The sequence below is a fragment of the Gobio gobio genome (assembly GCF_949357685.1).
Source record: "Gobio gobio genome assembly, chromosome: 24".
NCBI classification, from domain to species: domain Eukaryota; kingdom Metazoa; phylum Chordata; class Actinopteri; order Cypriniformes; family Gobionidae; genus Gobio; species Gobio gobio.
Window position 1 is genome coordinate 30,525,578 of NC_137120.1, and position 13,052 is coordinate 30,538,629.

At 37.8% G+C, this 13,052-nt stretch overlaps 1 protein-coding gene across 2 annotated transcripts in view; it reads left to right on the forward strand.

Annotated features, from left to right (window-relative positions):
- tle5 (TLE family member 5, transcriptional modulator) overlaps positions 1 to 9,693 on the forward strand; it is a gene marked incomplete at its 3' end in the record, with an annotated part of 46,909 nt that extends 37,216 nt beyond the window's left edge. The window contains exons 3-7 of one of the 2 annotated variants that reach the window (XM_079808567.1): positions 380 to 443; positions 1,879 to 1,923; positions 7,389 to 7,451; positions 7,604 to 7,678; positions 9,463 to 9,693. In XM_079808567.1, coding sequence (XP_079664693.1) covers positions 380 to 443; positions 1,879 to 1,923; positions 7,389 to 7,451; positions 7,604 to 7,678; positions 9,463 to 9,693 — 478 coding nt within the window. The remainder of the gene's footprint in view (positions 1 to 379; positions 444 to 1,878; positions 1,924 to 7,388; positions 7,452 to 7,603; positions 7,679 to 9,462) is intronic. The other variant, XM_079808568.1, reaches the window with a different exon arrangement.
- Between the last annotated feature and the right edge of the window lie 3,359 nt (positions 9,694 to 13,052).

Below are 13,052 nucleotides of genomic sequence, written 5' to 3' on the forward strand. Positions count from 1 at the left end.
TTTTAAATCGCATTTGCAATTTGTATCAAACAAATTGCAATTAGACATTTTTTCCCAAATCGTGCAGCTCTACTGCTGTCCAAAAACTCGAACATTCAAAAATGACTGACAGAGCTTTTCTGATTGGCTAGTTTCCTGATTGGTTAACACATAATAGATGTGATATCTCAGGATATCTGACATTGCATGTGTGGTAAATTGCTGCCTTACAGCGTTTTTCCTCTCTCCATCTACTGACTCTGCCAAAAGAATGTGAAAAGGCCCAAGTCTTAAAAAAAAGTCTCTGAAGCAGTCTGAACTCTTCAACTGAACTGTTGCATAATATATGTCTAGTGTCTGGTTTTTTTTTTATTGACCAGTCTTTTATTCCTCTTTTCAGTCTGAAGCTCGAATGTGACAAGCTGGCCAGCGAGAAGTCAGAAATGCAACGTCATTATATCATGGTAAGTCTGCACAGAACGCACTCTCCTCCAGAGGGACGTGCCTTAGGCTAGATGTGCCGGAACATATTCACATCTGCAAGAAACTCACCTAGCCCTCACCTGTCTGATTTCATTGTGTCGTATTCCCTGTCTGCCTCAACACTGTCTTTTCTAGCTGCTCTATTAACATTCTGTACCTCCTGTCCACCCAGAGGCGTCATGCACCTATCTTTTGAGGGGGCGCCAGTGGCATACCTGACCTACTTGGTTTCATAGATGAGATTAGACTGATGACTAACTTGACTAACTATTATTTATATATATATATATATATATATCCTAACGGTTATATGTTTAGTTTTTCATTTTATGTAGTTATTTACAACAACTTAGCGGTTGTCATATTTTATATTTATATATAATTTTATAAAACAAATTCCAGGATTCTTACATATGGCTTTTCTTATTCTTATATATTATATTAACTTGTTATATATTATGTTTTTGTTTATATATTATATTATATTATGTATATTTAAATTGTTTATTTATTTACAAACTTAGCAGTTATTATATATTGTATTATATTATTTATTTATTAAAAACTATAAAATATATATTTTGTTGTACTTAGCGGTTCTTAAGTGTGTGGCAATTATATTATATTATTTATATTCTATTTGTTAATTTATTATTTAAGTATTCAATAATTCTTCAATTTATGTTTCAATGAATATTTTACTTTCAATAATTAAATTTTCTAAGATACAATTTGCACTTGGCTCAAAAATCTTTCAGGTTGAGTTTGGCCATGATGCTTCAGGCTCCATCATGTATGCTTTGTCTTCCTCTCCTCTCTAGTCTTCCACCCCCCATCTTCTCCTATTTACCTTGTCTGCCATTCCTTCTTTTGTCCATACTCTGCTCTCTCTTTTCTCCTCCATCCCCCCCGATGATATTCCCTCCTTCCCTCCCCTCTGCTCTAACCTCGTTGTCTCCGGCCTGGGCCTCGTGTTGCCGTCTGATATTCCGCCTCTAATTGATCCGTCGAGCGGCTTAATCTCATTTAATCTGTGCGGCGTTGCTCTCACACACATCAGCCAGAGCGCCCTCCCTCCCTCTAATAGCCTATCGGGTTCCCCCGCTCTGTCCGCACCCGCTGGAAGATGGGGAGGGTGGGCGTCCGCTTTGCGTGGGTGGTAATTGCTTTAGGGACCTACTGCTGCTTGGAAAAGCCGACCCTGATCCAACTCTGGCTCCATCACTGATGCTCCCCGGTCTTGTTTAGCTGCAGAGGTTGTGTTACGCTGCTCGTTGAAGTGTGGATGATGAGCGAGGCCAACACTTTAGCACGTAGTACGCACTAGTACGCCCGCACATGTTACGTTGAGGTCCTAGATGTTCAATGCTGTAATATGGTGTGTTCATCTCTGACATAGTTTTTTTTTCTTTGCAGTACTATGAGATGTCCTATGGGCTGAATATCGAAATGCACAAGCAGGTGAGTTTGTCGCTTCTGCGTCTAATCTGATGAAATTACGGCCATCCCTCAGAGGCAGTTTACACGCTCAGATGTTCATCTTCATTACTTTTGCACGTTATTGAATGCTGATGCTTTTAGTTTGAGACCGTCTAAACACAGAAGTGGCAGTGGGATGCCAAATTATGCTTTAAAGGGTTAGTTCACCCAAAAATGAGGAAAAAAAAAGTAATCAACTACAACTCAGTCATTCCAAACCCATAAGACTTTCTTTCATCTTCAAAACACATTTTTAAATGAAATCTGAGAGACAGCAACTTAACTACCACTCTAACGCTTCAAAAAGTTCATAAATGCTTTATATGATGAACAGTTTAGGCTTTTATTCAATGGACTGAAATTTGAGCGACTACTGTCTAGGGTTGGGTATCGTTTGGGTTTTTTTCGATTCCGGTGCCAAACCGATACTTTTAAAACGGTACCGGTGCCTAAACGGTGTCTGAACCGATACTTTAAAAAAAAAAAGGCCACAAAACGAGGTGGATGACATTAAATGGCTTTTTATTTATTTATTTTTTATTTAAATTGAACCATTTATTAAAAGTTTAATGTATACTTAAATGTATGAATATAAATAAATACAAAACACAATTTACTTATTTACAAATTATTATTGACTTATTTACAAATTCACAGTAAAACCTAAGCCACCTAACCCAACTACAACAAGCCTAATATAACTCTAAATAACAGTTACAATAATATCAGCAGTAGTCTGTGTTCTTGGTATGCTACAATACAAACCAGCTTCGAGCTTCAGCTTTATTTTGAAATCTGATCATATTCTCTGGCTAAATATTTTAGAACGCATCGCCTTAATGATTCCATGGCGACGCGTCATGTTTCTCACATGACATACAGCAGCCGCAATAGCGCTGACAGCATATTGGCACCGGGTTTCGGTACCCAACCCTACTACTGTCCCTCCATTGACATAAAAATATTTTAATATTTTTGAAGATGAACGAAAGTCTTGCAGGTTAAATACAACATGTGGGTAAATAAATCACTAAATTATTTTTCGGCTGAACTAACCCTTTAACAATTTATGCCAATTGGTTTATTCTTGGCATATTTGACTATACTTTATATGCTGTGATAGCTGGGAGCTTTTGAATGAACATGGAAAAAAAAACACTGAAATAGTTTTTTGGCTTGCCTTTCTAACATTTTTGATTGCTCTATTTCAATAAAAGTAATAAATTACTATTATTTTTATTTTTGGTAAATTATTATTTGTACACACTGCAGTTCAATGTAAATTTTTTGTTGTTGAAGAAATTAATTCTTTAATTCAGGAGGGATGCATTGAATCGATCGAAAAAGACTTTTGCATTGTTACATAAACTTTCTATTTTGAACTTTCTATTTGTCAAAAAATTTACCACCTTTTCCACAATATTTAGCAGCACTCTTTTCAACATTGATAATAAGAAATGTTTCTTGAGCAGCAAATCAGCATATTAAAATTATTTCTGAAGGATCATGTGACTCTGAAGACAGGAATAATGATGCTGAAAATTCAGCTTTGCATCACAGATACACTATATTGCCAGAATTTTTGGGACGTCTGCCTTTACATGCACATCAACTTTAATGACATCCCATTCTTAATCCGTTGGGTTTAATATGGAGTTGGCCCACCCTTTGTAGCTATAACATCTTTAACTCTTCTGGGAAGGCTTTCCACAAGGTTTAGGAGTGTGTTCATGAATTTGACCATTCTTCTAGAAGCACATTTGTGAGGTCAGGCACTGATGTTGGACGAGAAGGCCTGGCTCACAGTCTCCGCTCTAATTCATCCCAAAGCTGTTCTATCGGGTTGAGGTCAGGACTCTGTTGCAGTCCAGTCAAGTTCCTCCACACCAAACTCGCTCATTCATGTCTTTATGGACCTTGCTTTGTGCACTGGTGCGCAGTCATGTTGGAACAGGAAGGGACCATCTCCAAGCTGTTCCCACAAAGTTGGGAGCTTGAAATCGTCCAAAATGTCTTGGTATGCTGAAGCATTAAAGGTCCCATGGCATGAAATTTTCATTTTATGAGGTATTTCAACATTAATATGAGTTCCCCTAGCCTGAATATTGTCCCCAAGTGGATAGAAATGTTGATCGGTGTAAAACCAAGTTCTGGCTGTCTTTCTCTGCCTTTGAGAAAATGACAGGCCAGACGAGCCAATCCTGAAGTCTCCTGGTTTGACGTCCAAGCAGGAACGGTTACCTCCCTTTCCTCCGCCCAGAGAATCTGGCACGCCCATGCAAACGCTCGAGAGATCATGGATTGTGAACGAGTGAATGCTGGCAGTTTCTCAGTGTTTGGATGTACAAATGAAAACAGAAGTCTTTTTTCAGTTCCTTCTGATCTGTGATCAGTGATTTCTTATGTGTAGCTAATTATTTATTATTCGTGCACACACTGCGGCTTCTCTCTCTCCCGACAGAACAGTGTTTTCGTGTTTTCTATCTTGTGAGTCAGTGTTTTTGTACGTCCTCGTCGCGTCTATCTGTTCTTAAATGTGCATACAGTCAGGAGTTTCTGCTTAACATCGGCAGAACCACATCTTTAGAGATAAACCTCACGCACGCCGAAGCTCGGCCTTCAACATCCCCGACCCCCAGTACTGCATCTGACCCACAGCGGAGGCACCAAACGCGGCGTGAGATTAAGCAGAAGGGGGGTAAGCGTGAGGGTATCCGGCTAGGCTAGCCAGCTTTCCCCACAATAAACTGGATTACATTCGATTACTGCTGTTGTGTCTTTGTTTGCGCTGTGTAAGTTACTCAATGTGCGTCACTGACGCTTTTCATATGATTGGAACACATCTAGAAATAATGCTTTAATCAAACTTACTAACTCGTTCATCTCGCTGTAATGGTACATTGCATGTGTTACAAAGTTGGTAGAATAATGATGAAGACGGACTCGGCGTGACTGGGACTCGTGTTTATTCAGAACTCTCAGATACAAACACAATAAACTCGCGCTGACAGACAGCGCTCTCACAACTCAGTAGTTACTATAAATAACTTTGTTAGCAATCTCTCCGTGATGTCCGGTTCGCGAACGAATCATTCTTTTGAATCGGTTCTTTTTAGTGAACCGAACCAGTTCACCAAATCGGACTGAATCGTTCTAAACGGTTCGCGTCTCGAGTCAGCGCTGATCCATAATTTACTAAAGTTACTAACTTTCTGACATGAGTGACAGCCCCTCCGACTAGAAATAAACTAATAACCTGAAGTAAATGCTGTAACTACAACAGTTCACCCTGAACTGAGACATGCTGAGAGAACTGATGAGAAGTGAACTCAGGTCCATCCGTCTCTCTGGCAGCAGCTCGTGCGTCGTAGACCTCGTTAAACCTCGGCCCCTCCGCTCATTTCAAATGCAAAGATGTCAGCCAATCACAACAGTGGGCGTTTTTAATGAAGTCTCACAGCAGACATGCCTCTTGAAACAGGGCAGTCAGCCACAGGGCAAACAGCAGTATAGACAAAATGCCTTTTATTTCTAAATTATGACATTTTATGATGTAAAAATCATACTAACAATATAAGTACACCTCAGGAAACACTATAAAATAATAGAAAAATGCCATGCCATGGGACCTTTAAGAGTTCCTTTCACTGGAACTAAGGGGCCAAGCCCAACCCCTGAAAAACAACCCCACACCATAAACCAAAAAGTTGCCGACTTCTGTGCACTGTGCGCCTCAGCATGCGCTGACCCCACTCTGTGATTTTTACGTTGCCTTACCACCCTTCGCCGCAAGTTTGATTGACAGGCGATCTGACCAATCACATCAGCAAATCTGCTGTTTTGTCAGACAAAGCAGTTAGGAGAGTTAGTAGATTAACATCGGTGGACTTGAACTTGAAAAACGGTGTGTACAGACATCTTTCCGTGGTTGAAACATTTCCTTTATTGTTCATTCATGTTAATTTGATGCTTATCAATGAACTAGAAGAGATTATCAGTTAACGAGCAGCTTTAACTGAGGCGCTACTGCGATCACGACACATTAAAGAGCCACAAAATGTTTTTTGTTGTTGAAATTTCTTAAATATTGAGTACATTTTTTTCATATCATAAGTAACTTGCTCTCTCCTGTCTTGTATGCGAGTTGTCAGTGTTCTCTTTGCTCCGTGATGTATTTGCTCTACGTGAGAACATGTGTGGTGTGAGAGTGCCATGGCTTGTCGGACATAACAACAGTAACTAAGGGGGCGGGTCATTGCGAACGGTCAATTGCTTCCACCATTTTGTTATAATACCACTAATCGTTGACCATGGAATATTTAGTAGTGAGGAAATTTCACAAATGGACTTATTGCACAGGTGGCAACCTATCACGGTACTTGAATTCACTGAGGTCCTGAGAGCGACCCATTCTTTCACAAATGTGTGTAGAAGCATCTGCATGCCTAGGTGCTTGATTTTATACATGGCCATGGAAGTGATTGGAACACCTGAATTCAATGATTTGGAGGGTTGTCCCAATACTTTTGGCAATATAGTATATATATATATATAAAATACATAAATTTGTATATTTGAATCATGCAGTGAGTGAAAAAAAATTCCAGAAATACTCCAATAAGTGTTGATCTTTTTAGAAGCTTATAATGTCTATAGTGTCATCTGTGTGCCAAAGAGTTAGTGGTTAGTTAGACAGCGAAATCTAAGCACGTGCCATTGCCTCTGCCGCAGCCAGTCTCACAAACACAATTCATCAGTCCCTGCCCCTTTATGTGACACAGGTGAAATATGTTTTTAAAAAGTCAGCCAGCCACCGAAGAGTGTGTGCGAGAGAGAAATACAGGGCATGAATGCAAAGAATAAGGCATGCCAGGGTTTGGTATGCAGTCATTTCACTTTTTCTCTCTCTCTCCTGCATGCTGTATGAAGTGTCAGCATGGCAGGCTATTGAAACAGGGTTATTGTTGCCTCTCTCTTTGTCCCACTGCATGTTTTTTTCTTTTTCCCTTTTTTTTTTTTTTTTTTTTTTTTCTCAAGCTCTCGCAGGCTTTTCAGTACTCCGAAAAATCACGTTTCCTGACATGAGCTTTCTCTATCTGTATATCAATTTCTTTTTTGGCAGTTTTATTAACTAAATATATATGAATATATAAGAATTTATCAAATAAAATTGTCATTTTTCTTATTACATTTTGTTTATATTTTCTTGTGAGCCATCAAAAGTGTTAGTAAGGCAAGCTTATATATAATTTATTAAACTCAGTGTATAAATATATAGGTTATATATGTTATAATCATTTTTATATTTTATTATATGTGTTTTTTGTTTTTTAAATTTTTGGAGCTAAATAACAGGGATTTGTGACCACTTTAAAAGGGAAGAATTTGCTGAGCTGTGTGTGTGTGTGTGTGTGTGTGTGTGTGTGTGTGTGTGTTTCTCCCTGCAGGCAGAGATCGTGAAGAGATTAAATGGGATCTGTGCTCAAGTCTTGCCTTACCTGTCTCAAGAGGTACAGAGAGATAGCAGCGTTTAGTTTATAGCATTACACTTCGCATTTACAGTTAGTCTGATTGGATTTTAATGATTTTAATGTGAATGTGGGATCTTAAGGAGCATATAGTACGAGATGTGATTGTGATTCTGTTTGGGTTTTTTTTTCAGCACCAGCAGCAGGTTCTGGGGGCGATAGAGAGAGCCAAACAGGTCACCCCACCAGAGATGAACTCCATCATACGGGTAAAGTGTGTGTGTGTGTGCATGTGCGGGGCTCATGTGGGCGACATACATGTTTAAACAGAAGGCTATGTTTATGGAAATGGATCTGAATGGGTTTATGGCAGTCTAATTATGTATAAAGAAAGGCTTTTAATTATTTTTGTGCATTGTTGCTATGCATTTATATGGCTCTCTGAATATGTTAACATGTAGAAACAATTTTCACAAATAATTACAAAGAAATGGCAAGTAACATTGAATTAAACACTTTTTAAAACGCATTTTCTTGTAAAATATACAGTACACCAGTCATCTTTGTTTTATTTACAACTTTAAAAAATATATTTTTACAGTGCATGACAAATTACATTCATATTGCAAAAATGTTTGCAGCTTTTGATTTGTACAGTGATAATCCAAACTATTGCAAAAATGAAGTTAAATAACCACAGTGTAAATGGAGTAAACAATATTATAAATAACATGAAAGCTGTGAAAGCCCATGCTGTTGCCACAATTAAGAGAGTATTAAATAAAACATAAAAGACCCTATTTTATCATATAACAGCAATGATCTAAATGTACCAGTGTTCAATAATTCATTGCTTTTATTAATATTAATACTTAATCACAGTAAACGGTTATAGTAACATGGGTCAAATAGATAAATGGATGCTATTATTCAAAAGTTTGTGGTTGGTAAAAATGTTTTTTTGTTTTTAAAAGAGTGTCTTATTCTCACCAAGTTTGCATTTATTTAAGAAAAGCGGAGTCGTGACTTATTCACAATACAGCACTAGCCTCGAGTACCTTATTGCTTTTATAAAACGGTTACCACACAATACAAATATGAAACCAAAAAATACATTTCAAAGCAGCTTTCATGAAGTAAAATCACTAAAAGCCTTCCTTCCGCTAAAAAAAATTGTCCCTGACCGTGAACGGAACTGGTATTACACCATTAGATGGCGTCAAAGACCGTCTTTATGAGTGAGTCACTCAGTAGCGAAGATTTTTTTATTGAAAGGGCTGAAACTTGTGAACACGGAGCAAGACGCAACTGACAAATGCTTTGACTAGCGCTGTCAGTGTCGGGCACGGGAAAACCCCTTGGCTGTTAAAAGGACAAGATATTGCAGCAGACATTCAAACTGATTTTTTTTTTTTTATGAACATAGGACTGACCTCAAGGAAAATGCTATATCTATATGCAGGTAATACACACGCTCTCTCGATCTCTCTCTTTCTCACAATCCTCTATAATATCTGCTTCAATGAACAATATCAATTGCGAACATATGTTTACGTTGCTAGGAGTGGTTGCTAAGGGTATTGTGACTAGAACTGTTGGGTGAAGCGGTCATAGCCGTGTTTTATCGTGAATAAAACCGCTATTGACCAATCAGAATCAAGGACTGGAAGTAACCGTTTTATAAAGTTGAATATTATAATTTAGAATAACTGTTTTTAGAATCCTTTTTTAATATATTTTAAAATTTCTATGATTGTCCAAAAGAACAGAATTTATTTGAAATGGAAACCTTTTGTGACATTATACATATCTGTGCTTTTGTTTTTGATCAATTTAATGCATCCTTGCTGAATAAAACTTTTAAGCTTACTGACCACAAACTTGAATGGAAGTGTGTATAGATTTGATTCATTTAATTTAGAATTTGCTAGTTCATCCAATCAAACTATATTTTACAGTTATGTTGTATAAGCAAGTGCAAGGTAAACTAAGTAAGTGTAATAAAAAGTATGATATTACGGAAGTAACAACACTGTATGTGTGTGTTTTGTAGCAGCAGCTCCAGGCTCACCAGCTCTCTCAGTTGCAGGGGCTGGCGCTGCCCATGACCCCTCTCCCTCTCGGTCTCAGCCAACCGGCCGGCCTCCCCGCTGTCACCTCCAGCTCCGGCCTCTTCTCCCTCTCCAGCATCCTGGCATCTCAGGCCCAGCTGGCCAAAGAGGACAAGAGCACACGTGAGACCTCTGACAGCCACCGCGAGGAAGACGGAGACAAGTCCGACTAGTCGCCCGCCAAACCCGTTCCTTCGTCCAGTCATCATCCAGAGCTCAACGTAGAGCAGAGGCACTTGTTCCCCTTTTTCTTTTCCTTCTTTTTCCATCTTTCTATCATCCTTCTAAATTGCTACCGTGTTCACATGCCTAACATCATTCGTTCTGGTTCATTCCCGCAGCTTTCTATATGTATTTATACCAACCCACCTTTTTATTGTGTTATGGATGCTTGATTTGATTTTTATTTACACTATTTCTTGCCTGCGTGTGTATATATATAACTATATATCTATATATCTATAGAGAGAGAGAGAGAGAGAGAGAGAAAGAGAAATAGATATATAGATATATATTTATATATAATTGTATATTTCTTATGCTCGTTGTGGAAATGGTCTACAAAATGGTGCGACCGTTAATGGACCATCGACCCTTCAGTAATAATTCCTCTTTGTTTTTTTTTCCCGCCCGCTCACTCTCTTCCTCTTAAAATCTTTCACCTTTTAAAGCTACAATCTACAATAACTGAGTCAAAAGCACTTTGGCCCTAGGCAGTAACTCTGAGACTAAAAGCAACTTTGCATCTAAAAACTAAAAAAGCCACAGCATAATCCATTTAGAGTTTAAAGGATCGGTGTTATTGTTCGAAAGCACGGCTGTTGCGTCTATCCTCCCTTAAAGGAATAGTTCAAGTAAAAATGAGGTTTCGTTTTTTTTTTTTTGTGTTGTTCCAAAATTATTTGACCTACACTCTTCCGTGGAATACAAAAGGAGACGTTTTGAAGAATGTTCATGCTGCTCCTTTCCATACAATGAATGGGAACAGACTCGGTCAAGCTTCACAAAGGACAAAAAAAAAATCCTTGTCCATGAGACTTGTGTACTATATTTTAAGTGTTCTGAAGCCATTTGTGTGGGAAACAGAAATTTAAGTTGTTATTCAAGTGAATTTCGTTACACCATTCTTTTTTTTCCTATGGAAAAGAGCAACTGTGACATTCCTCAAAAAACAATTTTTTTGTACTTCATAAAAGAAAGTCATACAGATTGACATGAGAGTGAGTAAAAAAAAAAGATCAAATCTTCATGTTGTTTAAAATCTGTTTGATTTTTCTTCTGTGTGACTACAAATGTAAGACTTTTTGAAGAATGTTCATACTGCTCCTTTCCATACAATGAAAGAAAAAAACTATTTAAGCATCGCAAAAGTAGTCTACATGACTCCTTAATTTGCAAGCCATTTGTTTGAGAAACGTAAGAAATTTGAGGTGTCATTCACTGGAAATTAAGCTTGATAGCTGTGGTCACCATTCACTTTCATTGTATGGGAAAGAGCAGCTTGGACATTGCTCTAAACATCTCCTTTTGTGTTCCACTAAAGAATGTTTTTGGAACGACATGAGGGTGAGTAAATGATTATCAAATCTTCCTATTGTTTCAAACCTGTTTGACTGACTTTTCTTCTGTGAAAGACAAAAACTGATGTTTTGAGGAATGTCCACACTGCTCCTTTCCATACAATGAAAGTGAATGGGGACCAAAGCTGTCAATCTTCAAAAAGCACCATAAAAGCATTATAAAACTAGTCCATATGACTCCTATATTATATTCCAAGTGTTCTGAAGCAATTTATCTGAAAAAACATTAATCATTTAAGTAATTTACTGAAAGTTTGGTCACCATCCACTTTGATTGTATGTACAAGAGCAGCTTGAATATTGCTCAATCTCTTGTGTTTCGCATAAGAAGGAATGTCATGCAGGTTTGGAACAACATGAGGGTGAGTAAATGATTTTTGGGTGAACTGTCCTTTCGAACTGGTTGATGAAACGTGATGAATAATGTTGAAATGAAGAAAGAACATTTCTACAAGGCCCTTCAGCGTACTGTATATCTATCTACCTGTTTGCCTGATTTCTAATGTGTTTGGAAGCTGTGTTGTGCTGTCTTAGACAGAGAATATTAGATGAATCCTCTGAGATGCTAGCTAACCTGCTCACCAAGTGAAAAGGGATGCTGTTTAAAAGATATTTTTCTTCTTTTATAGTAATGTCGATTGTCTACATGGTGAAAGTCATGTTTTCTTTTTAAGGTTAGTTAGGTATTTGAAAAATGAGAAGCACCTTCTTTAAACATTTATTTTTCGTTGTTTTGATCGCACTACGCAAACAGGAAGTATGTGAAATCATATGTATGGTTTTTAACACGCCCTCCCAACAAAGAGATAAGAAATTCATAGCACATTGCCTCCTTAAGTGGTCTTAAGGTAAAAGCTAGGATGCAAACATTTTTTCATAGTCTCCCAGTGTGATTTTTGTAGTATGAGATTCTACCAAGAGGGGGCAGTAAGTCCATAGCAAGTCCACACTAACACCCTCAGGGTCACTTTAATTTGCAGTTGTGCTATTTTAAGTGCCCTAAGTATGTTTCTGCAAACATATGATATAAAATATGCTTCTTTTGATGCACCCATAAAATAAATAAACGGTCTAACATTTATTCAGTCAGTTTGCATCAAGAAAAAGTTTTTTTGTGTCGTATTGAAACTGTAACTTGCAGCTATAGCAGTATTCTAGAAATAGATTGTCACATTTTTAAGACAATCACATTTTCTTCTCCGGTTTTCTCATTTCTCATTGAAAATTTATCTCGCCTTATTTTTCCTTAAAGACCTATGGTTTTTGACTGTAATTGTGTGGCTGCTTTAGATTTGGGTTGTCCAAAACCATAAACTCATTTAAACTAGTGATTTCAAGTCGATTAATCGCATCTAGGTGTGATTAATCGTGATTAATCAATTTAGACCATATGGGATTAAGGAGTGAAGTTGCTTCCTATATTTGTGCACCGTTTTTCAATTAAATGTCAGAATTATGGCAGTGCCAACATAAGAGAACCAATGAAAGGCCATCTAATCATATCGTAGTGCTTTCAAAACAAACCTGCTCACATTGTTTATTGGTACAATGTTTTCTGTTTGATTCTGCCAGTGTATTTATGATAGAAGTGCCAGGATTTATCCTTGTGGCTTGCTACATATGCTCAAATCGATTCTGTTGAGAATTTTCTTTTTAAAGTAAGGACGAAAAGTAGTGGTCGCTGCGTAAACGTTAAGAGTTGAAAATCAGATCTAGCCAAATGCAAAGTGTTTTGCTATAAAGGTGGGCCGCAGTTGTACTGTATGTGTACGTTATACATAGACCTAAAGCTTTTTGTGCAAACGGATGCTTTTGTGTCAGTCTTGAATGATACGTCTGTGTTTTAGAGGACTCTTAAGTCCTGTGAGGCACTTGAGAGCAGGTTGTCGCCCCATCATCCTTCCTTCCTATCTTTCTTTCTTTCTTTCTTTCTTTCTTTCTTTCTTGAACCC